Source organism: Grammomys surdaster, unplaced genomic scaffold (assembly GCF_004785775.1).
Source record: "Grammomys surdaster isolate TR1022 unplaced genomic scaffold, NIH_TR_1.0 168, whole genome shotgun sequence".
Classification (NCBI taxonomy): domain Eukaryota; kingdom Metazoa; phylum Chordata; class Mammalia; order Rodentia; family Muridae; genus Grammomys; species Grammomys surdaster.
Window position 1 is genome coordinate 8,365,879 of NW_021604616.1, and position 27,761 is coordinate 8,393,639.

At 35.2% G+C, this 27,761-nt stretch overlaps 1 protein-coding gene across 1 annotated transcript in view; it reads left to right on the plus strand.

Annotated features, from left to right (window-relative positions):
• Positions 1 to 27,761, plus strand: part of LOC114620377 (triadin-like) — a 78,296-nt gene that overhangs the window by 21,086 nt on the left and 29,449 nt on the right. The window contains exons 2-8 of the mRNA XM_028766470.1: positions 12,878 to 12,904; positions 13,335 to 13,364; positions 17,493 to 17,522; positions 19,806 to 19,832; positions 20,196 to 20,243; positions 22,059 to 22,106; positions 26,361 to 26,405. Of these exons, the coding sequence (XP_028622303.1) occupies positions 12,878 to 12,904; positions 13,335 to 13,364; positions 17,493 to 17,522; positions 19,806 to 19,832; positions 20,196 to 20,243; positions 22,059 to 22,106; positions 26,361 to 26,405 (255 nt within the window). The remainder of the gene's footprint in view (positions 1 to 12,877; positions 12,905 to 13,334; positions 13,365 to 17,492; positions 17,523 to 19,805; positions 19,833 to 20,195; positions 20,244 to 22,058; positions 22,107 to 26,360; positions 26,406 to 27,761) is intronic.

A 27,761-nucleotide genomic window follows, 5' to 3' on the forward strand; every position in this document is an offset into this window, starting at 1 on the left:
AGAGAGAGAGAGAGAGAGAGAGAGAGAGAGAGAGAGAGAGAGAGAGAGAGAGATACCACAACAGTCAAAAAAAGTAAAATGAAACTCACACAAATTGCATGGGTGATGTTCACATTTTGTGAACACAGAACAAAATACTAATTGTTCAGGAGCAATATCTAAGCAGCAGATGAATAGGTAGATAAATAGATAGATAGATAGATAGATAGATAGATAGATAGATAGGTAGATAGATAGGTAGATAGATAGAAATATATACAGAGAGATATATAGATACATATATAGATATATTCAGATACAGATATTGATATATAGATATATAGATATGTGTGTGTGTGCATGTGTGTATCTCAAACATAAATACTTTTGCTTATTTTTCATGATTATAGTTCTATTACAACGTTTTCCTTTCCCTATCAAACTTTTTACACTCTCCAATATATTTCTCCTTGCTTTCTTTCAAATTTATGGCTTCTTTTCCATCAATTGTTATTGCATGCATAGATGTATTTGTGGTACATATATATTCCCAAATATACCCTGCTAAGTCCATAAAGTGTTACTTGTGTGTATGTTCTCATGGATTCAAGTCACTTCCAGTGCAAGAGCCTCTGGAACTTGTTCCTCTAGTGTATAGTATGTTCAGCAATAGATATTTACCTTCAACCTCTTAGGGGTAGCCAAGGGTAATAACAATAGGCTGTATGATTTGGGAGTTTCTTAGACAGCCCTGGCCAGTGATGTCACATTTAATTGGAAGGCATTTTCTTAAGTCCAGATCCCTTTAATATGGAATATTATAGTTCAACTAGGATAATAGATTACTAACTTTGTTGTGAACAGGATGAATATTCTATCGTATCAAAAGCTAAATTGGGCCTTTACATCTCAAATAATGCCATGCTTAGAATTCTAGTTTAATTACTGATACCAGAATTTTTATGTTAAGTAAATTTAACAAAAGCTTTTGAAATATATCAAATAGCCTATGTAGGATATCAGGTAGTAATAAAGAAACAAATTAATATTTATTTAAGTTGATGTTTTCCAAAATTATTATATCATGCTTCATCTTTTAGTATAAAGACAGTGTTCAGTTCAATACACTGTGAGAAATGACACCTTACAACTCATTTTCTGAGAGATTTGGAGAGATAGTTGAACAACATAATTTTTGTAATTTAATTTGTAAAACATGTTGTCAATAGCTATTAAATATCTAAATGACAAAGACTGGAGTAATAATTACACTAGGTTACAATCAAAAATAAAAACTGAAGGTACATGAATCATAATTTCAGGTTCCCAAACAGCAACAGCAATTTTTTTATTTATTTTCATTTCAAATATTGTCCCCTTCCTACCCTCCCCTCAGCAATCCCATCCCATCTGAAGAGAATGGATGGATCCAGAAAATTTACATTTACTCAGCTATTAAAAATGATGACTTCATGAAATTTGCAGGCAAATGGATGGGACTAGAAAATATCATTCTGAGTGAGGTAACCCAGATCAAAAGAACACACATGGTATATACTCACTGATAAGTAGATATTAGCACAAAAACTCAGAATATTCACAGTACAACTCATAGACCATATGAAGCTTAACAAAAAGCTTAACAAAAAGGAAGACAAATTGTAGATGCTTCAATCCTACTTAGAAGGCTAAACTGCAATTTTTAAGTTTTATGCAATATTAGTTTGTGAGAAATACAAAAGACTTAACACAGTGCACTAAAAACTGCTTTTCCCATTTTCAACTCATTTTACAAGCTAATTAAGTAGAGATTTGTAGCAGAATATTTCCCCCATACATTTTGCAATAACTAGGTAATTTGGGAGGAGCTAATGTGGGAGGAGCAAAGGAGAGGAAGGGGAGAAGGAAGAGGAGGAGATAGGAGGGAGGAGAGATGTGGGAGCCATGGAGAACTACACGTGGGTCCAGAACAATCCTGGGTAATGATTTTATATCTTAAGGTTAGTTATTGGAAAACAACTCTAATTGTGTGGTGTGGGCAAATTGTTACTTGAGCATTTTTAAATATATAAAGCCATTGGATAATAATTGAGCTTTAGAGTCTCATTTCTACCCAGTACTGTGTGGATGGCAGGTATTGTCTGGAATTCTGCCAAGCTTTGTGGAGACAATGTAGCAGATTGGCAGAGCTGGCCACCACGATGGTATTTCGTAGGTGCAAGGTGGATATTTCTGGCTAGCTGTTTCTAGCTGTGGCACGCGTTGCCTCTGGCTGCAGAACATGGAAGTAGAGCTAAGCAGAGCTCCTGGCGCTTAGATAGTTGGCCTGACCAGCGCCACTTTTTAAATAATACCTCAACAGAGATTGGTTAGATAAGCAATAGAGTAAACTAGGCAGGCTTATTAACTTGCCATTTAAGAAGTTGATGGGTTGCATTCTATACTGAAAAAAAAAAGCTTTATATATAAACCCACCAACTTGCCAAAAATATCATTTCGAATCCTACAGTTTCTGATTCCAGACCAACTAGAATGTTGCTAAGAGACATTGCAAATTTTATAAGAAACATAATTTACATTTAGAATTTTAGGTATATAAGGCAATTTGAAATAAACACAACTTCCTTTTCAGATTCTAGTCTACCTCACATTTTCAAATGATTTTGATGCTATTTGGACTTGATATTCTCTGATCGTTCTTTGAACATGATATGTACAGCATGGCATTTCAAAAAAAAATCTTATCTTCGCATGACTGAGATTAACTGTATATGTAAGTGTTTAATTTCTGTTGATAAATAAGTGTGAGAGGCTGATGGTCTTGAAATAGTAAAGTGCTTAAGATATTACTAAGTGCTGACAGTGCTTGTAGGAGATACAGATGAGAATGTGGATAAGCATGGCATCCACCAATGTGAATTCTTGTCTTTATTTATAAATGATTTGACACCTTTGGATAATTTGTACTCTATTAAGTTCTTCTAATTTATTGCATTTGATCCTTGATTAAATAAATTATTTCCTGATAACTATTTTTAGCACCATATGCAGTTCATTGAAGAGTAAATCACAGTATTGAAAGTGTCCCCACAGCTGATATGAGGCAAAGTACTACTAGTTTATATCTGCAATTGTGAAAACTGTAGGATGGGTATTCACTAAAGTATTCCATGGAAGCTTTCTGTAGAACAGTACAATCTCAAGAAAGTTAAACAGCAGACATCTAATCAAATTGCCGCCGTGCCTGTGCAGTGTAAAAAGAAAGACATATCAGCTTCAGGCCTTAGTTAAAAGATTATCGACTGTTATCTTACCATTCTGTCAAATACTACTGCTTTTAATAACAGTGGACCCATAAATCACATTTTCACATCATATCTGTCACAACACATATCTATCTACCATAACAGATGGTAAAAATTCCTTTAAGGTTTTTTTTTTAAAATTTTTTGTATGCATGTATATATATGTATGTATATATACACATATATATTCATAAATATAACCCATTTAGTATATATAATTACATAAATAAATATTTTGTAGCTGATAGATCGATACTGGGCAACAGGTAGTGCAAACATGAGGCTAGGAACTTGAATAAGAGAGGAGAGGAGTATATGAGAGGGCTTGGAGGGAGGGAAGGGATGGACCAATGTAATTAAACTATAACCTCAAAAATAGAACAAAGGGATCTCTGAGTTCAAGGAAAGCTCGAGTTACAGTGACTTACAGGCTAGCTAGATCTAAACAAAATAAACAAGAAGAAAGGAGGAAGAGGTGGAGAAGGAGGAGGAAGAGGCGGAGAAGGAGGAAATGGAAGTGGAGGAAGAAGAGGAAGAGGAAGAAGCAGAAGAAGGAAGAGGAGGAGGAACAACAACAACAACAAATTTTATTTTACTTGTTAAAGGCGATTCTGACAACATGGATCTCCTGAGAAAAAGAATCAGTTTTCTTTTTTTTTCCTTTTTTTTATTTAATTTTTTTTGAACATGAAATGCTTTTTTATAGCATGTTTTACAAGGGGAGGGGGTAAGAGGGGTCAGGTGGTGGAAAAGTACAGAATCTTCTTGGCCTGTGCCTTGAAACATGTCATGGTCTATACGGTACACTGCCTTGAATTATGATCTATCTGCTATTCTTCAGAAGATATGGTACACTGCTTGAGTTATGGTCTCCCTGCTATTCTTCAGAAGATATGGTACTCTGCTTTGAGTCTATCTGCAGTTGCCAAGCAGGATCTTGCAGTTGCCAAGCTTCAGGGGACATTGTGCAGGTGGGGAAAGATAGGGGGTGAGGGTAAGGGTGAGGGTCCTGGCTTCTGGCGTCTCCCCCTTCTCTGTTTAGTTAGAGAAGGCGTCTTATGATCAATCCCAACTATGTGAGTTTTGAATTTGGATGTCTAATTATGGGGGGTCTTAGACAAGTTCACAACCCCAAAACATTGATGTGAGACAAAGAATCAGTTTTCAAAGAATTATTTTTCCGTGAATTTTATCATTAATAAATAATACTAATCCTCACACAATGTCCTGCTAATTCTCCAAAAAAGATGTTCTTTTGATTTTAAATTAATGGTGATTTATTATTTCACCCCAGTAACATATGGAATTCTAGTAGATTTTAAAATCAAAGCCCCCCCCCACCGCGTGAGAGTACTTCCACAGGGAACGTAAAGCACAGGAGTTGCCCAAATTCACGTATGAATCAGAAACATGCTCAGTTTACGTGTAGCAGATGTTGTGTCATGTATTGCCATTTATAGCTTACATTTATACTTCCGCTATTACAATTATTTAAAATATTGGGTAATAAAATGAAAGAAAATGAGTAAAAGTGCTTTCTACTAGGTTGTAATAAGATTCTAAATTGACTGAAATGTGGATTGCTCATTCAATATATATGGTGTACAATTTAGGTATTAATCTTCAAGCCAATTTAAACGACAAATTGCTTGTTAGACTTTCCCTTTCAGCCAAGAAAAATATGCTAACAGTGCCAACTTCTGCTGTTTTTTAAAATGCTGTGGATATAGATTTGAACAGAACCTGTCCTTTTCCAAATGAGGTGTGTTAATGTGACCTTACATTTAAAACAAGCTTCCACAGAGGAAAATTGATCAGGGACTGAGTAAGCAGACTTCCTAAACATCAATAAGCCCAGGAGGAATAAGTGTGCACCACTTCATGTTAATTTTTATCTGACTGTGTCCTCCTTAGTAGACAACAGTCTGTTTAGTTTTAAACTAACTCACTTTTAAAGTTTAAATATACTATCAATATACCTTTCTTTCTATTGTAAATATTTACTAGTTCTTAATTAGTCATTATAATAAGTATGCTTATGTAGTTAATACAATCTTTGGGTGTTTGTGTAAAACACCAGTAAAATTAATTACTGTATTTAATCCCTCAACTATTTAGTTCTCTTATGTAGAACATGGCTATATTTGTTTTCCTGAGATGCACCAATTTCTTGAAACAATGTCTTCAGGCTCCATCTATATTCTCATAAAAAGAATAATAATTTTCTTCCTTTTGAAAGCTTTATAGTATTCTACTGTGTTCTTGGGCCGAGTTTTTGTTATCCATAGACCTTTCTGTAGATGTCTATTTGGTTGCATATGACTTTTTGTGATTAATATTGAAAATACAGTGTATAATGTTCAAACAGGAATTTAATTATTCTTCTCAACATGAATGTGTCAGTTCTTAAGGATAAATACTCGCAAATGGGATCACTGTATCATAGGCTAATTCTACTTTTAGGTTTTTGAGTAATTTTCATATTATATTGCAATATGTTTATATTAACTTACATTTTGACTGACAGGGACTGATGGAGTTCCTCTTCATATCCTTCCCAGCTAGTCAGTTTCCATCTTTTTAATGACATCCTTTTAACAGTGATAGAGTGATACCTCTTTGTTGTGTTAATTAGCATTTCTAAATGTATAGAGAATAATTTTCTCATACTTTTCACATATATCTTCTTTTGAAAATATTGGTTCAAACACTTCACTTGCTTTTTATAATACATTTATTACTGTTTGTTTTTACATCCGAAATGCAGTTTACCATCCCAATTCCTTCCCCATCTCCATCTACTCTTCTGTTTCTATTCAGAAAATGGCAGACACCCCCCCCCATGGATATCAACCAAACACGACACATCAAGTTGCAGTAAGACTAAACATCAAACCTTATACAAGGCTGGATTAGGTAACTCAGTATGAGGGAGTGGGTCCCAAAAGCTCACAGATGAGTTAGAGACAGCTGTTATTCTCCCTGTTAAGAATCCCCCAAGAAGACCAAGTTACACAACTGTAGCATATATGCAGAGGGTATAGGTCAGTCCCATCTTTGCTTGTTTTTAATCGGATATACTGTCCTTGTTATTGAGTCATTTGTATTCTATATTTTATGAGATTATTGGATATATTATCAGTTCCTTTAAAGTTATATGGTTTGCGCATATTTTTCCCAATCCATAGTTTGTCTATGAACAAGAATTGGATACAAAACTTAACCCTTTTTCTTTTAAAAATGTTACTAAAATTTATTGCTTGAATATCCAGCCCATGTTTCTCTCCTCTATCTTCCATAGTTCCCCTGGATCATGTTCCCCTCCCAGCTCTATTCCTCTTTGTTTTTATAAAATAACCCATTAAATCCAACTGATGCTGGACCTTATGTGCATGTGTATAGGACTGTCAGTTGTTGCAAAGTGAAACTTCCAGTGACTCTTCAAAACTAATATTCTCCCTTTCCCAAAAAGCAACAGGTGATTCTCACTGGGGGTGGAACATCTTATCAGTTGTTTGTGCCAGCTAGTGCACACCAGATTATATGTTAAATATATTATGTCAAAAATTCTATCATTTTGATCATACTTTCAACATTTCAATATGCAAATGTAGACTCTGTAAACTTTTGTGGCCCTAATTTCACATTATAACTTACAATTCATGTGTCTAAAAATATTTTTGATTCATAACTATTAGCTTTTACTGACATTATAATTAGTTCTTTGTGACCTTAGTCCTTTTACTAGGAATAGAAAAGAGAAATACTGCATTGACATTTTTATATTAACAAGAATAATTTGAAAAAGCATAATAAATTTTGAAGTTGAAAGTAATAAATGAGCAAAATTACAAACATGTATATCCTTAGATTATTGCTCATTGAAAATTACTTATATAATTGTATCAATTACTACCTACTTCGAAGAATCAAAGTTACTATGATTTCTATTGTAAAAATAAGTTTTTCATTACATGAATTTGATTTTTATAATACATCATTTCTAGATTTTAATAATAATAATTAATAATAATCTGTTAGCATATTAATGTTCTTGACATTGCAAAGCTTCCCTTACATTTCAGGCATTTTATTTTATCTTTTTTTCCTGTTCAAATATTTTTTAGCTAAAACTTTTTTATTTTTCATTATTAATCATTCCTTTCGTTTACATCTCACATGGTATCTCATTTCAATGCTATCCCTCCAAAGCCCTTCATCCCACAACCTCCTTCTCCTCCCTCCTCTTTGCCACACTGGGGGTGCTTTGCCACCCACCCACTCTCTACCGCCCCATCCCTCCAGCCTCTCCCTATGCTTGGGCATCAAACCTCCACAGGACCAAGGGCCTCCCCTCCCATTGATGTCAGACAAGGCCACTCTCTGCTTCATATGTATCTGGGGCCATAGATTCTTTGCTGTACACTCCTGGGTTGGTTGTCTAGTCCGTGGAAGCATTGGGTGGTCCTGCTAGCTGATGTTGTTTGTCCTACAGAGTTGCAATCCCCCTCAGCTCCTCAAGTCCTTCAGCCAGCTCCCCTACCAGGGTCCCTGAGATCAGTCTGCTGGTCTGCTCAGTTTGGCTGCAAGCATCCACGTCTGTATTGGTCAGTTGCTGGCTTAACCTCCCAAGGATCAGTCATACCAGGTTCCTATCAACAAGTGTCTCTTGGCAAGAGCAACAGTGTCAGGTTTGGTGTCTGGTGACAGGATTGATCCCCAAGTGGGACAGTTCTTGTATTGCCCATCCTTCAGTCCCTGCTCCAGTTTTTGTCCCTGTTCTTCCTTTGGACAGAAACATTTCTGGGTTAAAAAACTCTGAGAAGTATTTGTGGCTCTATCCCACTACTCGCGGCCGTGCCTATCTACAGGTTCTATCTCTCCTTCTCCGCTAAAATCATTCACGATGGGTTCGAGGAGCCTCTCATTTCCCTGGTGTCTGGGAGCTTCTAGTGGGTATCCTCAGTTCCTCATCCCTCCCCGCCTTGCTACATATTTTTATTCTATTTCCTGACCCTCTGTGCCTCTCTCCTGTTCCCTCCAGTACCTGATATTTCTTCCCCCTCCTCTTTTCCTTAACTGTACAGAGAATCAACTAAACAAGGAACTGGTTCTGGGTATTTTATACTTTCAGCATTATTTATTTATACCCAATAAACTGAGAGCTTTTTCTCTAGCTCTTAACTGAGCTTTGTTTCAAATTATCATTACAACTAAGAGACATAATTGTGAAAAATAGCTGTGGCTCTGTGCTAAATTAATGCTATGAGCAACTTCAACCATGGCTATTGAAGAATGTTTATCCATCTTCACTATGTACTGGGCAAATTTAGAAGGTTTTGTTAACATTTATTTGCATATTTTATTTATATAGTTTTACCTGAATATTATATTTGTTATATGTTGGTCTCAGGTATTCTGACCTCCAGCTTCCACTTCTACCCTGTTCGTTCACTCTCATCTTTGTGACCTCTTCTTTCATTATTGTTATATATGCATTACATATGTGCACATATACATAGATTTATATATGTATATATAAATACATCTTACTGAGTCCATACAGTGTTGCTTATATGCATATATGTTTAGGGATGACAGTTTGGATAACTTATCAGGGAGCTCATCCCTGGAGAAGAATGATTTTACCCCTCTGAGCAGTCATGGATTGTCTGTAGCTCTTCATTTAGGGAAGAGGCCTTCCCAGATTTAAACTGGAAATTAACTGGTGTTAATTAGCAGATCATTACACAGGTCTTCTGTAGTGACTTTATTGTTAAATTGCATGGGTGTCGCTCCTAGTCATATATAGAAGAAACTATCTCATTGCTGAAGCCCTGGTCTTCTGTCACTATAATCTAAAAGACACTATCTTATTCGATTTCCTGGTCCCCTGGATCAATCTGTTACTCAAAGAAACACGTTTTGTGGTGGGTGAGACAAAGATGGAGATTTAGAATGGAATTGGAAATTATATGGGTGAAGGAATGTGATTATTGCTGGTTCTCTACTACTGTTCATTACCTCACCAGCCATGCATAGCTGGCTAGGTTTACAGTGTGAGGAATGACTTCATTCCTATTGAGTAGGCCTTTTTTTTATAGTCTAGTTATCTCCTTACTGATACACCCTCTGACTGTTCTTCATCTCATTCCTGCTCCCTTGTCTCCAAGAGGATTTCCCCACTCCCCCGGAACCCTACTCTACCAGACCTCCCCAGTCCCTGGGGCCTCAAGTCTGTTGAGGGTTAGGAGCATCTTTTCTCACTGAAGCCAGACCAGGGCAGTCCTCTGCTTTATATGTGTCAGGGACCAAATATCAGCTAGTATATGCTGCCTGGTTGGTGGCTCCGTGCCTGAGAGATCTCAGGGGTCTAGCAGTTGAGACTGCTGGTCTTCCTATGGGGTCACTCTTCTCAGCTTTTTCCAGGTTTTCCCTAATTCAACCACTGGGGTGCCTGGCTTCTGTTCATTGGTTGGATGGAAGTACCTGTATCTGACTCTTTCAGCTACTTGTTGGGCCTCTCAGAGGGCAGTCATACTAGGCGCCTCTCTGTAAGTACACTATAGCATCAGTAATAGTATCAGACCTTGAAATCTCCCCTTGGGATGGATTCCAATTTGTGCTGGTCAGTGAACCTTTGTTCCCCCAGTTTCTTCTCCATTTTTGTCCCTCCAGTTTGTTTAGACAGAAACAATTCTGAGTCCGAGATTTTGACTGTGGGATGGCAATCCTATCCCTCCACTTAATGCTGTCTTTCTACTGGAGGTGGACTCAACAAGTTTCCTCTCCCCACTGTTGGGCATTTGATCTAAGATCCCTTCCTTTGAGTGCTGAGTGTCTCTCACCTCCAAGGTCCCTGGTATGTTCTAGAGCCTTCCTCCTCCCCTGCCTCCTACCTCCCAAACTTGCCTGTTTCCATTCTTTCTGCTGGCCCTCAGGGCTTCACCCTTCCCAGTATCTAATAATGTTCTCTTTTTCCATGCCCTGTCCCCTCTTCCACCTAGTCCCTTCCTCCCTCTGCCCCCCACCTCAAAGTGATTGCTTTCTTCTCTTTCCCAAGTGGTATTGAGGAATTATCACTTGGGCTATTTGTATTGTTAACCTTCTTGAGTTCTGTGGATTGTATCCTGGGTATTTGGTATTTTTAGGGGTAATATCCACTTATTAGTGAGTACATACCACGCATGTCCTGTTGGGTCTGAGTTACTTCACTCAGGATATTTTCCAGTTTCATTCAGTTGCCTACAAAAGTCATGGTGTCCTCATTCTTAATATCAGTAGTATTCCATTGTGTAAATGAACCACATTTTCTGTATCCATTCTTCCACTGTGGGATAACTGGGTTGTTTCTAGATTCTGGTTATCACAAATAAGGCCACTTTGAACATAGAGGAACACAGGCCCCTGTGGCATGGTGGGACATTTTTTGGATGTATGACCAAAAGTGATACAGCTGGGTCTTCAGGTATCTGTTGATTAACCCTGATATGTAACTGCCACTACTGTACCCTTATTTATAACAGAAAAACAACCACCATATGTTAGCCCTTAGACATGGATTCTAGTTCCAAATCTATTTATGGACATAGAATCTACAGTAACCACAAATGCCAGGATGGAAAAAAGTGGAACTGGGAAGGGATAAAAGGAGTTGTAGCAAAGAGTGATATTTACACTCAGGTGCTGGGAAGGCAGAAATGGGAAATTCTGGAAGGTAAATTATCTATCAATCGGGATTACTGGGAAACTGAAGGAGAAAATGAGAAGAGATAAAAAACACAAGGAATGATTGGAAAAAGACGTAGAGAAACATATTTTATGTTAACTTTGAAATACACATTATATGTATGTATTATATATGTATGTATGTATGTATATATGCATGTATATATGAATAAATACATGTATGCATGTGTGTCTTAGTCATGGTTTCTATTGCCGCCACTAAGCACCATGAACAAAAAACAAAATGAGGAGGAAAGAATTTAGTTAATGTTGATGTGTTTGTGTGTCAAGTTGACATGGTGTCAGCTGTACTAACTAGTTTTGTGTTTCAACTTGCCACAAGCAAGCTAGATTCATTGAAAAGGACAGGACCTCAGTTGAGGAAATACCTCACGAGATCCAGCTGCAAGGCATGCTCTCAATTAGTTATCAATGGAGGAGGAACCTCTCAAGGCACCAGCGCCTTATCAATACCCTCTTGAGATAACAGTCTACAGTCAAAGTGTTCAACAGAATCATCTGATAAAGCTTCTAAATGAAAAATTTGGGGGACTATTTTAATCACATGTGGGGTGAAAAGAATTTCCTAGACAAAGGTGTTGAGTTGGGAACTGTACTTGGAAATCCTTACAAATGAACCAGAACTGACAGGGCTTCTCAACAAACACACAAACACTTGGCACAAACATTTGGCACAACTTGGATATTTGATAAATAGGTATTTTTTTATTATAAAATAAAAAAATCTATTCCAGATGATTCCTAAATCTCTTACTTTGTGTTGTTAAATTTACAAGATTCTACTTCTATTTTATTGAGCTATTCCCTTATTTAACATTAATTTTCATATTTAATATTTTCTATAAGATTCCTTAAGCAGTTCTTCCAGAGAAAATCTATATACGTTTTGCATGCATAAAATAATATAACATTCTTGAATTTGATAAGTCTCAAATTATGTTAGAATTGCCTAAATTGTTTTAAAATTTAAATGTTATAAAACCCAATTTTTGGATATTTGTTTCTTTTCTTTGAGCCAAGTAAAAACAATTACTTGAATTATGTGCATGGTAAATAAAATCATGAGCATTTCATCTCCTATTTCTACATAGAACTTTACCTTTTTACTTTATAAGTCAAGTTGAAACAATTCAATAAAAGATAAACATTAGGCATTATAGACTGGATTCTGAATTTATATTTAAGCTAATCAGAAAGTCTGAGATCAATATAGAACATGGAATTGCTTCATTAACAATTCAATATATTTATTCAAAATATCTTTTAGTACCGTAAAACTATAAATGGGTGGGACGTAATGATGAAAAAGCTGATGGTATAGACTGTCTAACCTTCTAAAGGAGTCTGCTAATCCTTATACTAGGCTACCAGTCTTACTAAATGCATCTATCTTTTCACAGTTTCCAAGTCAGCAGAAACCAATGAAGTCAGATAACATGCTAATAACTCTAACAAAAATTTAAAATCTTTGAATTCTTTTTCTAGCACCATGATCGGTTAAAAATTTAAAAGAAAATAATAATGGATGTCAAAATTAATTGGGTGTACTTTTCCCTTAACTTTATATAAAAAGTTAACACTTGCACAAGAGTTGGTGAACTTCCTAATGTTACTAATGAATGGGATTACACTAAGAGTTCTATAATTTAAGTGAATCATCAATTAGTTTCTTTATTATAAGCAATAAATAAAAAATGTTTTAGGAGCTCAGTTAAGAAGGTTAGTTGAAGTCTATATTGTTTTGTTTTTATTTTTTGATATATCTGGCAATCTAAGATACTGTATAAGAACAATTCAGTGAGCATTACATGATTAAAATCTTTATATTTTTCAACTTTTCACAGGCAAAGATGTAAAGCCTAAACAACCACGTATGTTATGAGCATGTCCAATTAGATAATAAATGAATTAGTAGAAAAATATTAAATGCATGGTTTTTACATATCTCTCTGAGCCCATTTTTAATATTTTGCTGAAAGCTAGCTGGTTGTTTTACTAATATATATGTATATTATCCAACTATATTTCTGACACTATGCTGTGCTGAAATTTTCTTTTATTCTTTTATTCACTGGACACACACCATTTTGTAAGACTGTCACTAAAAGTTGTTGCTTGTTTTTTCATGTTTTCTCAAAATAATTCATATTATGATTGAGAGGGAAGAACTTTTTCTCTGTATTTCTTACTTTGACATAACCACAAGGAAAATATAGTTGATTAAAATATGACAGATTAAAATATAATTGATGATAAAAGTGATTGATACCATTGTGTAATCATCATTACTTACATTTTTAGAGCCACGACTAAAAAAAGAAGAGAAGTCAGGTATGTATTTTAATGTATAAGCTTATGCATGCATTCTGTATTCATAATGAATAATAGCACATCTCTTTGAAATGTTATGGTAAATATTATCCAAAACAACATTAAACAACAACAACAATATTTTATAGAAAGGTTTGCTATGCTGATAATTTTAACAAGAAACTGTCTTTCTGACTTTGTTATAGTCCTAGGGTATCCATTTATGCATCAAAAAGGAACTTGGATAATTACAAAGACATATTATTTGTTGAGGGAAAATATAAAACAATAATGCCATGCATCCAAGATACCAATTTTTAGAATAACACAGTAATATATATATATATATATATATATATGAAAACTACAAGTAGTTTCTATGGTTCAAACAATCTGTTCTCTGAACTTTGAATCCACAGATTTCCTTTCAGATAAGTATCTTTATTCGTACTCCTCTTTCACCAGCCTGAGTTAGAAGAACACTCCCATAATTGTTAGTATGCAGCAAAACCTTTTTTCATAGGAACACACAGCGTCTGATTATAAAAACAGTTAAAATGTTGGTTTATTCTTGCCAAAGGCATTCATGCTGTAGAATTGCTCTCAATAAAATATCATAAACTGGATGAATTTTTAATTTTTATTTATTCCTTTTTTATACCCCAGATTTTATGAATTTTTTAAATGTAGGATAATATTTTTGGGTCTTAGAGATTAGGACTTGAACATACATACATGGAATACACACTTGATTCTATTAAAGCCTGTCCTATATCCTGTCAAAATTTATGTCTTACCTATGTACAAATATATTGATACCATATCTACAAAGTCAAATCTTAATTTCTATAACATCTACTGTATTTCCACCTGTTAATTTCATTTACACCTAATTTCATTTAATTACTATTCCAGATGTCAATGTCATTGTTTAGGTGATCTACATCAGCTATGGGGAAAGAAAAAAATGATATAAGTACTCTTTTCCTGTGCGCCTCTGAGTCCATAATGATATATTTTTAAACAAAACAAGATAATCATTTTCATTTCAAGTGGAAAAATTAGAATGAAAAATAAAGATGTGTTTTGTAAACAAGTTTTCAATCCTGCTTACAATATTAAGTCTTAAGAATATTCTCTCTGGTTCTGTCCTTTGTCTTCTAGGCTTGATGGGATAGTGGTCCTACCCTTCCTACAGACGAATGTGTCACCCTTTGAGTCATCTTTTTACCTATCTCTGTCCATTAGTGGTGCTACATTTTCTTTCTGGCTGGTTTTTTTTTTTGAGTCAAAAATTCATTTATTCATTTTTTAGATTCAAAGTATTCCTCAATGACATCCTTGGCCTGAGATTTTTTTAACACAGTCCTTAACCACTAAACAACTGCAACCAACCACTTTCTGTGGCTTCCCTCTCAATTGGTTTTACAGAGGCCTATCTATTTCCCCAGTTTCTTGTTGTCATCAACCTTAGTCAGGTTGATTTGGTGCTTGGCACACAGTGTATCCACCAGCTTGACATATATGAGCTGATCACAGTTGGATGCAAGTACATAGAGATAGGCTTGGTGCTTATAGTGCTATCCTATTGTGGATGAGGGAAGTCTTCAGCATCTCTCCGGCCATGGTGATGGATTATCGGTGATACTGAATCTTGAATGCACCTGAGCCTCAGCCTCCGTACGACTCAGTGACCACAGGGGGAGAAGCATGTTGCCATTTTCTTATTTAAAATCCTCAATTGTTTGACATTCAATCTGCAATGATAATCATTGATAAAGATAAAGTACCCCACAGCTATTTTCTGAACCATATTATGTAGAAAGAATCTTGTGTCCTATATGGAAGAATCACCTGTCTATAAAAAACTGATGGTCTATTATCTGGGGCAGAAAATAGGTTATACAGGTTCAGGTAGGGAGAGTGTAATTCTTGGATAGTGTCAGGCCTGGAAAGAGATTCACCCCAAACTCAGAGGAGGGAGAAGAATGAAACTAAGGAGAGGTAACCAGCAATGTGGCTCTCACAGAATAGAATAAACTGGTTAACTGGTTATGAGCTAGTCCAGAATGATGCAAAGCTTGTAACCTAGGCATTTATTCACAAATAACAAATCTCAGGGTTGTTATTTCAGGAATGAGGTTGGTTGTAGGTAGGAAAGCCCATAGATGCATTTCATTTACTTTCTATAGAGATGACTGCCTGGAACAAGATCTTTGTCCAGCTACAGAGTTAGCCCTATATCTAGCATCACTAAGTATTGGATGAAACTTTTTCAAATTACCATGAGATGGTTCTGTTTTCATTAACAATTCTTTCTAATAGTTTTTCATATTTAATTTTAAGGGACAGATGGGTATCAGTCTACACATGTCATCAGCATTGTCTTGGAAATAATTTTCTAATAAAAATTCATGTAATTTACTTAGAGTTTGTCCTTTCCAATCTGTAGAAGTACACAATTTAGCTAAGTTCTCTGTCTTTTAAAGAGGACTCTCTTCTCCAAAGACAATACCTATTCTCTTTCCTCCGGGGTCCAATAGCATGTCACATTTACTAATGAGGCAAAGCAGCAGTCTCCTTTAGCATCTCTGTTCCAAGTAATATGTTGTTTAAATTTACAGTAGTAAATTTGCTTTAGTTTGGATGTGTTCTTCCAAAGCCCTGGCATTAATAACATGACAGGATTAGGCCATGGCCACAAACTGCTGATTAGGCACTGAAGTTTCTTATTCTAAGAATGAGATCAAGGCTCTTACATAGTTCTGCTTGCATACTTGATCTATTTCTTCCTGTGTCATGCAATGATACAACACCACTCCTCTCCAGAGGATGCAGCAGCAAGATACCATGTTAGAATGTGCTAGCAACTGGCTCTTGTCTTAGACTTTACTCACTGCAATACTGTGGATAGTAGCTTTATTTCCAAATAAAACAACCACTGTGTGGTTGTCTGCTATTCCAAGAACGCTCCCCTCCCCCTGCCTCAAAACAGCAACCACCACCACCATCACTAGAGCAACAACAAAACCCAAGGACACAGATTTTTTATAGATCTCCTTGAGGTTCAACTTTGGAAGCCAGAAGAGGAGGAGGGTGAGATGAGAGTAAGAAGTTGAAGATAATACAAGGAGTCATAGGCAGATGTGGCATACTTGATCACCGGGACATTCGTACATGATAAACTATTTCTTAATTCTCTTCAGAACTGTCTTAAGTGTCAGTAGCAAGCAAGTATTAGTCTCTTCAAGGCAATCTAGGCTCTTATCAAGTATTTCCAATAATGTTCCATTATCTCCCCAGTATGTATTTCACAGACTACTTCCACGCTTTTACTTCTAACAGCAGAGCAGTATTCCACAATCCAATGCAATCTGTGAGTTTCTATGCATGGAATAAGATAATTCAGACTGCTTCTTAAAGCACCGTATATATTCCGCCATAGTTCTGCAAGCAAAACACTACTTTTCCATGCTTAGCGAAAATATCTTCCTTGACTCTTTCTTTAGTGATTACCAGAAGTTTATGAATTCCTTGGGATTTAAGCTCATGATGTGAATTTCTACCACAATGTTCACATATCTACTTTCTCCCTCTCTATTTCTTAAGAGCACTCACCCTATCCTAACAAGTTTGCCTCTCATCTTAATTAATCATATCTACATTAACCCAATTTCCACATAATGTCACTTCACAGGTATTGATGCTAAAAACTCAACCTATCTTTAGGGGACACATACCTAATACACATATTACACCTGAATTTCTAAATTACCCATATATCTGTTAGATTTGAAACAATCTCTTCCAATTTTGTTTTTGAAATGTTTTGTCTAACACTACTTTGGAACTATTTCTTATGGGTAGCTTGAAACTAAGAAGACAGTTTAGGCTTAAATCAACTCTCAATTATCTGTCCACCTGAGGCACGTTTTAATAACAACAGCTTAATGACAAACAAGTGTATAGTGAGTTTTAACTACTATGTTTAATAATCTTCCTTTAACAAAGCACTATAAAAATGGATTGTTAGTAAAATTCTTCATTGTTATGGAGAGAAATGAATACAAATTACTGGAAATGATAAAGTTTTGCTTTAGTTTCTGTTTTAGAATTATTGTTTCTGTTTTTTTTTCTTACTCTTTTCAGAGCCACAAGTGAAAACAGAAGAAAAACTAGGTGACAATATTTTATTTTCTTCCATTAATTTATTTATTCATTTAATTTACATCCTGATCACTGCCCCTCCTCCAGTATCCTGGGTATTCCCCAACCCTGGTGCTTCAAGTCTCTGTAGGATTAAGTGCATCCTCTTCAAGAGAGGCCAGACAAGGCAGCCCATTTGGGCAAAGGAATATACAGACAGGCAACAGCTTTAGGAACAGCACCCACTCCAGTTGTTGGAAGATCCACATGGAGAATGAGCTGCACATCTGCTACTTGTGTGCCTGGGGCCTTAGTCTTCCTGTGTATTCACTTCAGTTGGTGACACAGTATCTGAGAGCCCTGAAGGGTCCAAGTCAGTTGATTCTGTTGGTCTTCCTGTATTCCTGTGTTCCTATCCCTTTGGGGCCCACATTCCTTCCTCTGATTTTTCCATAAGAGTCCTGAACTCAGTCCAATGTTTGGCTGTGGATTTCTACATCTCTTTTAGTCAGCTGCTGATTGGAGCCTCTCAGAGGACAGTTATGCTAGGCTCCTGTCTGCTAGCATAACAGAGTATCATTAATAGGGCTTCCTTGTCTGGCCAAGTGGGAGAAGACGTGCTTAACTCTGCAGAGACTTGATGCACCATAATGGGGCGATACAGGGAGAGTACCCTCTCAGGTGAAAAGGAGAAGGAATGGAGGAAGAGATTCTGGGAGGGGAGTAGGCTGGGAGGGGGCAGTGTTTTGGTTGTAAATAAATAAATAATCAAATTAGAACAATAGTGTCAAGGATTGATGCTTGTCCAAATTCATAGTTCCCTCATGCTGGAATTGAAGATATTACTGGCTACCCACATATTTAAAGTCTTTCAGTTCCTTGTGATATTTTACTTTCTAATGTTCAATAATATTTCACAGTACTCAAATGAAATCTAAACATCCAGTTGGTAAAATATATCCTAGAGTATGGCTTTCTACTTGTGGTGATCAACCTGCTTAATACTGTGACATTTTACAACTGTTTCACATGTTGTGGTGACCACAACAATAAAATTATTTCATTGCTACTTCATAACTCTACTTTTCTAATCTTATGAATTGTAATGTAAAGATCTGATATGCAACCGCAAAATGAGTCAGGACTCATAGCTTGAGGATCACTGATTTATGCTAAGCTTGGTAGTGAAGCCAGATATTAGAATATATTCTTCTGAGTGTTTTTAAATAAAATATGAACCTTATCATTTTTTTAAATTTATTTTAATCAATAATCACCATAGTCACAAATTCACAAAATCATGGGCTATTTGAGTGTGAGAAGAACAGTGGCTAGACCCCAGGAAGATTCTTGTGAAGTATTGATTTAGTACACCACTGTAACTTTCATCATTATGGAGGCATATAGCACAGCAAGTGCTATCCTCAAAACAGTAGTTATGGAGATGGTTCAAAAGGCCAAATCCACACAATTAGTTTTTTAATATTTTTAAGCTAACAAATGTTGGACTAAAATTCTACAATGTGTCTCATTTTTTCTGAACTCTGAGTAATTGTGTTAAGAATCATCAACTGTACCATTTTATTAACCAGTAATGCTGATCAAAAAGCAGAGTGACCTCTTTTAGTTTATAATGTCATTATTAAGTCTTTACTGTGGTACCAACTAGTTACTAACCTGAGGCAGGTTTATAAAAGCCCTCGGGCTCTATGGAAGGCATTCCTTCATTATGAGAATTGATATAGTAAAATCTTTCCAGATTGATCTAATCTAAGAATCCAAATTTAGATAATGTCTAGCATTGTTACACTGCTTCACTCTTCACTAGAGTTTACCTTGAAGCCAGTCATAACTTGTATCTGGATGCTCTTGTAAATAATATATTTGCATGCAACAGAGCATATAAATGTCTATCTACTGCTTTATGATTTATTTCCTGGTATTTGTTTTGTTTATTAGAGGTAATTGTTTACTAGACTTTAATGTTTATTTTTAAAGTATATTTATTTCTTCAGAGAGAGATTAGGTAGAGAAAGAGATATCGAGTGTATATGCATATACTCATGCCAAGATTAGCATATTGAGGTCAGTAGACAACTTCTCAGAATTGACTCACTCATTCCATCCTATGGGTTATGAGGAGCAAGCTTAAGTTTGATGATGAGAAAGCACATGTATCTGCTGAATCATAACACTGGTCCAGCAATAAAAAGTAACCCTTTAAAAGCTAGTTATATAAAATACCATTTAGAATTTACATTAGTTGTTTTAAAGTAGTGTATTCATCAAGTAACTGATAACCTCTTATCCTTCCAGCATCATCTGAGAAAAACCAAACACGCAGTATGTACATAGGTTTCTTCTGTAATGTTCAAATATAACCTCTTTAAAAAGCATTTTTCATTTCCAAAATTGTAACATTTAATCTTGCTTCAATACTTATGCTTTACAAAATGAGCCTATGATTTGAAAGTTATAGGTTCCATGTAAATAAAAAGTTTTGTGTATACTGTTTTTCTAAATCAAAGCCTTTGGGACTTTAATATGAAGCTGGATAGCCCCGAAGTCTTAAAATATTTTATTCCTACTATCACATTAGTTATTTTCAATTATATAAATCATTGGCCTAAGTCATAGAGAATACTCATTGTGTGATATATTAGAAAACTTTAAAATATCTGAAACATCTCTTTTTATTACTTTCAGAACAGAACATCACCAGACCAGAGCAAGTTATTCCTCATGGCAAACCAGGTATTTCCCAGGTGGTATTGCTGCATCCAGTTGTCTTATACTGTCCTAGTTATGTAAAAGGGAAGATTATGGAGGCAGATCTAAAATCAGTTGTGATAACTCATGCCTCAAGTTATCAGCTTCTGAAGACCATTTCAAATCTTAGTTATTATCCCACTACTGGCTGAACTGAGAGTTTAGTGGTAGTATTCAAATAGACAGCTTGCCTGCTTGCCTTCAGTTTACTACACTTCTATTTTCTTATATTTGAGTCTCTCCCCCACACACATATGCACACACACACACACACACACCACACACACGGAAAGAGTATAAGAAAAAGAAAGAGAGTGCTCATGTGTGTGACATGACATGATCTCATGTAGCTGAATGCTTTTTGTGATTGATAAGCAGACCTGGGCTTATCAATCACAAAGAGCATCCAGCCAGCAAACTGGTAAGTGGGCTCCTCATTTGGATTTGCCTGTTACTACCTAAGACAAGACAGACTTATGGTTTAGATTTCCTCTATTTCAAGAATATTGAGTAAATCCACATCTGTCCTTCATACTTGGCTCCATCCTTCTTCTCTACTATAACCCTCCTTCCCTTGGGGTTTAGAGAAATTATAAGTGAAATGATGTACCATGATGGTAGCGGTGCAGAATTTACAGAAAAACTTAATATCTAGATGTTATTTAAGAATAGAAATTTCTGGTACGAAATTCACTTTCAGTTACTGCATAGAATATTATCTGTCAGTATAGGCATCCCATGAAGTGCTATAAAATCTTGTTAATGTGGGTAGGCAGGTTTCTTTGAGAAGTTAATAGTATTATTTTGTTTAAATGAAACATAGGAAACCATTTGCTTACACTTTTGAATTGCTTGTAAGAAAGGTCATATGTAGTAGATTTGTGTCAGTTTGATTTGATTCATCTATGCTTTTAAAATATGAAATCCCGCAGACTGTGGGACCATAGGCCTATAACTAGTCCGAGCTACATGAGACCATGTCATGTCACACACCTGCATGCACATATATATATATGTGTGTGTGTGTGTGTGTGTGTGTGCATATGTGTGTGTGAGAGAGACTTAAATATAAGAAAATATAAGAGTAGTAAAATGAAGGCAATAGAATGCAGATATCAGAACGGTTGCCTCATTGTCAGAAATAAACAATACAATCTTTGAATCTCCTAGTTAAAAGCTATACTGAAACATTAATTTTTGTGTTAAATATGTGCCAGTTTTAGAAATGCATTGAAATGGGTATATATCAAGCACATGATTTTTCTCTACAGTTCTCAGTCTAATACAAACTTCATGCTCTTTAAATTCTTATATACAGCAAAAGATCCTACATAGGATATTTAACTAGACAGGTCACTCCTACCAACGATATTTCTGGAGTTTAATTTTATATGGAATTGTTGGAGTTACCACTTTGCTTTTAGACAACATTTTTTAGGGTATCATCAGCACATGGAAGTTCAGATTTGATGTTCCTGTTTTAATACAGCAATAAATGAGTAATACAGAAATGAAGGTACTCTCTATATAAGCACCGTTAAATCACAGTTGAGAAAAAGGGCAAGGTTTGGATTCACAGGGTGGGAGACCATTTAAATCAGCAAGAATTCAGCAAAAGAGCTATTGGGGAGATCTCTCTTTGAGTTTTCATTTGATCTAAAGAAATTTGGTTTTTGCTGCTTTATTAAAGAAATCCAATTTTTTATTTTGTGATTTAAAATCCCAAGCTTCAAATATATCATTGTTTTCTATTGATATTTTTAAAATTTCTCCTTGTATTAATATTTTGTCCTATCACAGAACAAAAGACTCCCAAGCAAATAAAAGCTATTACAGCAGAAAAGACAGGTAAAGACATTCTTCTATGATCTTATTTTCTATATCAGTTTTTGTTTCTAGAAATTCACATGTATACATGAAGTATGTGCAAATTTTAATTTTTAAAAATATAACATTAGTTTCCTCTTTTTCTTTCTTTCCTCCAACCTCTCTTATTCTTCCATATTCATGACCTCTTTATTATTATTATTTATTATTATTATTATTATTATTATTGCTGCTGATTCTTTTAAATACTGCTTGTTGAGGGCTGATAGCTTGATATTGGATGAGCAGATAGGTGGCTCATTACTGAGACTAATTCTTTCTCTTTCATGATTCATTAGTTGCTAGTAGTTCTCCAGGGCTGGGGACCACTGCGACTTCCCTCTTGAACATGAGCATGTCTATTTTTTTTATTATTGTTCAGTTCTTGTTTAGTCAGCTGTACTGCAGAATTATACATAGGTGAATGTATACTTTTATGGCCATAAATTCTAAAATTCTGAGTTATTGTGAATGACTTTAAAATAATTTTCATTGAAAGTAGTAGAAATTGACATTATTTTTCAGAGTATGATTAACAAATTTACATATAATGTATAAGAAAGTTCATTATACACATTAATCATCATGTATTCTAACTTGGTCTTTCATCTTATTTTCTTTTCTTATTAATTTTTCTATTTTTTCATTCTACATCTCATCATCAGCCCCTGTCTCACCTCTCCAGGTCCTGCCCCCTAATTCCTTCTCCCATTCTCTGGAAAGGGGGAGCCCTCCTGGGTATCAAACCACATTTTCTCAATTTTTGAAATTGCAAAGAACTAGATCAGTGAAATAGACAAAAAGTAAACATGCCAGCATACAAGACAGATAACTCTATCCTATTTCCCAATACCCATAAAATGAGGAGTGAATTGACTTCCAGAGTTGTTCTCCGACCTCCACAATATATATACTTGATTGCAATCTATCACATATCAATCACTGTCTGTCTATCTATCTATCTATCTATCTATCTATCTATCTATCTATCTATCTTTGGCTGGCTGGCTATCTTAACCCATCTCTGTGCATGTGTGTATGTGGTGTGTGTGTGTGTGTGTGTGTGTGTGTGTGTGTCAGGGAGAGAGAGAGAGAGAGAGAGAGAGAGAGAGAGAGAGAGAGAGAGAGATGGAGGGAGGGAGAGAGAGAGAGAGAGAATATACATGTATGAGTAATACAAACAGAGGCAGGAACAGGTATATACAGTAATATAAATAAATTTTTAAAAGAAAATAAAATCAAAAAAGTTGCACCTTTACCTTGCTTATAAATCATTTCACATGATTTCTTTAATAAAAGTTCCTCAGAGAATTGTGTTATTATGTATATTTAAAGACCTGCCATAAGGATAGATTAGTAGAACATGTTCCCATTATTTTTTTTGTGGAAAAAAGAGGAATTCAGACTCTTCTGCTTTGGAAACTTTACCAAGAAGAAAAACAAAACTTGTGAGTCTTGTTCTGAGCTGATGTATTGAACCTCTTAATTGCCCTTCTCTGAATCCTAGAGAACATTCAGAGAACCATGCTTTATTACTCGTAATTGTTCTAAAACAAAATATATATGCAGTATGTTTTTTCTATGAAGTGAGAAAATAATATAGGTATATTGGACTAATTCAAGTATTTTATGGAAGCAAACAAGAGAAAATAATCCATATAAATTATAGGTTATCATGAAACCACTTCACTTCATTCCATATGACCATTTGGGTTTGTTTCTTCTTATCATTGAGTAAATTTATGATGCCATCTTTTAATTTTCCTTTTTTAAAATATATTTTTAAATTTATTTTATGTATATGAGTACTCTGTAGCTGTCTTCAGACACACCAAAAGAGGACATCAGATGGATGTGAGCCACAGTGTGGTTGCAGAGAATTGAATTTAGGACCTCAGGAGGAAAAGTCAGTGCTCTTGACCTCTGAGCCATTTCTCCAGTTTGCCATTTTTTAAAAATTTTTACAGTGTTAATACATGCCCTACTTTTAAGTATCTCCTTCTCTTTGAATATTTAAGGATTACAAAAAACTATTTCAGCCTACTTGTACTCCAAATATATTGTTTTAAGTGTTATGTGAATTTCATATCTCTAATCAGTTTTCACTAAGCATTATGATTAATTATATTTGCTATTTTAATTTAATAGTTGTCAGAAAAAGATTTTACTTTAAGCTGAAAGAAAAAAATATATGTGAAGCAAAGAACAAAGATATGTGAATATGAATGCTTTTCCTGTGCTAGTAATCATCAATATGCTGTGTACTTTTTTCATTCTCCACAGTCAAGCTTTAAGCAAGTGAATAAAATAGCTAACTTCAATTTTAACAATTGAAGTAAAGTCATGACCTATGTCTAACCACTGAGTAAAAGCTAAATAATAAGGCATAAAGTTAAATCTGACAGAGTGATGGGGGAAATATTAAAAAATGTAATTCACACTATGCCAGCAGGCCCTAGCGGGTTGGCTGCCCAGCACTGGCGGGCATGGCCAGCCTATTCTCATCTTGAGAGGACCCTCTGACTCAGAGCTTTGAAGTCTCTGCACCCAACTCGCTAAGTTTCCATTGGTGGGTCCCTACCATGCCAACCCCATTCCCATGGCCCTTTGGGTTGCACTTCTTGTAAACCCATGCTTTGCCGCCTTATCTTTTTCTATAGAACTCAGTTGAACCTCTGAGTACAGGAAAACACCACACAAACTGAGTTTAGAATCAAGGGTAAACTCAATCGCTGGGTGTAACAACTAGAATCGTAATCTTGTAAACCACATTAAATCTACATCCTCCAATGGCGAATCCTGGCAGATTTGCCATCTAAACTAGGGCCCACTTCCCTTCCCACCATCCCTGTCCAAAAGCCCGGTATCTCTCTCCTGCCTCTTCTCTTCCTCTCTCTGACCCGGAAGTACTGCCTACTCTCCCTGTGATTGGTTTCTTTATCGATTTGAAGGGTCACATGAAGTCCTGAGTATGTGGTTCACTCCTAGTCCAAGGTAGCCCCCTCTTGCAGAAACTGAATTAACATCAAAATAGAAACAGCATCACTGCTATCCACAACAACAGAGAATATAGGATGACGTGTTGGTGGTTCAGTAGCTAGGGTATGGGTTTATATAGGCTGATTGAAACATAAAGCGACCTGACACTCTTGACACATATGCTTGTATACGTCTTATAATTGTGACTTTCTTTTACTGTGTTGTAGTGTTGTTCTTGCTCTATCTTACGTTTAAATATTGATGTCTATACTTTGTTTTGTATGTACTCACATAGCATAATATTTATATGTATTCAACTGAAGAAACTTTATTCTTACAGAGGTATCAAATTTAGTTTATAATTATCCTCACGTGATGTAGTTTCTCACACATTTCCATAAACTTCATTGTTAGGTATGTGATATTGGAACAAATTACCAGTAATTCCAGAAAATCTCTAAATTCGAGGGTGAAGGAAAGGAAAGGCAGATCCATGCAGGTACAGATTAGCAACTCCCAAGGCTAACTCTGAAGTGAGAATTTATGTCTGCTCTAATTTTGTTCAGTTTCCAAGTATTCTTTCTTCCTTTCAAAATTTTCCACCATCATATTCTGAAACTCTTAGTTTTATGAAGGAAGGTTTTTTTTAAATAAAAACAAACAGTATTACTCTGGATATTTTTCAAAGGGCTTAGAAATGTATCTTATGCTCACAAATTTTGGATCCAGTTGAGACTCAGCTGTGATGCTTCTGAGTAGGCATGGAGATGCACAGTGATGTGCAGAATATGAGATATGGTCTACTCCAGAGGAAGGTACATCTAGACTACATTTCTAAAAGACAAGAGTCAATGCTCTGAATTAAATGGTTTCTGAAATGCAAGGAAGGAAAATTGAAAACTGAAAGGAGTAAAAGATTGACAGGTGCTTCACTCTCCCAAATGGCAACCTTCACTAAGAAGGTAGCTTCTCTTCAAATTCTCTTTGGCATCTTGTGTCCTTAAACCATTGGTTATGAAGAAAACAAGCAACCTGCCACTATTTATCATCTTCCTACAGAATACATCTTTGAGGTCCCCTGAGAATGATCCTAGCCCTGTTTTTAATATGTTCTTTGACAATGCCCTTCTGTGTTACAAGTTGTATAAAAACGGTTTTAGGAGCATGCATCTTGTTCAAGTGAAAACCATCTTCTGACAAGCTCCTTGCTCCAAGATTGTTTATATCTCCTGTGAATTTTCATTTTTTTCTGTCTAGAAAAAGCTGAACACCAGGAAAAAGCCCACCCATCCATAAAGACAGGTATTTTTGACCATTTTGGCTTATATGCTGTCTTTGATCACCATGCTTATCAAATCTGACCATAAAAATATGACGTAGATACTTTTAGTTTGTTTATTAGTACTGTTAAGTCTTGGATTTTGTACTATCGTCTGTCTTATCTGAGAGTAGAGCTATGATATTAGAGGCAATCAAAAGAAGATTACCAAAGCATGCTACATAGTACAGAGATACTAGCACTGTATTTTATTTGATGATGTACAGGTTCTTTCCATAATATTTGGTGTTTGGCATGGTTAGAGTTATTGACATTTATCATTCTCAAGGATTAGAATCCCTTTATATGGCTTTAGAATATTATTTAAAATTACACATGTTAAATGTGACTGTAAACTTCAGCAGAAATTATATTTATTATTATTATTTAATCTTTCTTTACAGTCCAGTCATTATCCCTTTTTCAGTCGGCCCTCTTAAAATAAATTCATTAAAGTATGTAACCACTAGCTTATTATTTCATAATTTTACTTAATTCCATGATATGAACTACTCTATAAGGCTCAGATGATGTGATATAAAGGATAACTGAAAGAACGCCTTTCTCCTCTCTTCTCTATATAATCAATTTTCATAAAATTCCCTAAATCATAATGAAATATCTTTTTAACAAAGAAAGTTTACATATAAAATTGAATAATATTTTAGTCAATAATTTCAGGATACATGGTATATTGGAGGAGGAAATGTACTTACAAAATGAAGATTTTCATCTACCATATATCTATTTTTCCTGACATTTTATGTCTGTGAGAATTCAAATTGTTAGTCAATATTAATGGATTTCCAGAAAGAACAATGGCTGAAATTTTGTGTATGAAGAGAAAATCAAAAAGTTCAACACTCCCAAGTTCTACACCTCTTCTGTGGGAACCTGTTGGAAAATAGTTTAAAGTTTATGAAATATTTCTCTATTACTTATTTTAATATATACTTATTTTTTCTAATTTTAACTTTAAGGGCAAATAGAAGTTATAGATTTAACATGCTAACTATAAGTAGAAATTTTTACCTGTCTTTTTTTTTGTTAGCCTAAATCATCTTTAAGAAAGTATATCACTTAGAACTTTCAGGATATGGGATAATGAGATGACTCATAGGGCAAACATTCTTGTTGCGTAAAGTCTTGTGACATGAGTTGAATCTCCTGAACCCAGTTAAAGGTGGACAGAAAATACTGAGCCCATAATGTTGTCCAAGTACACATAATTAGACACACACACCCCATTCACATATTACTAGGCAATAATTTTTAGAAAGAAGATTTTATTATGATATTTTGATTTTACAATGTTCATAAGTGGTAAATTAAATTTCAAA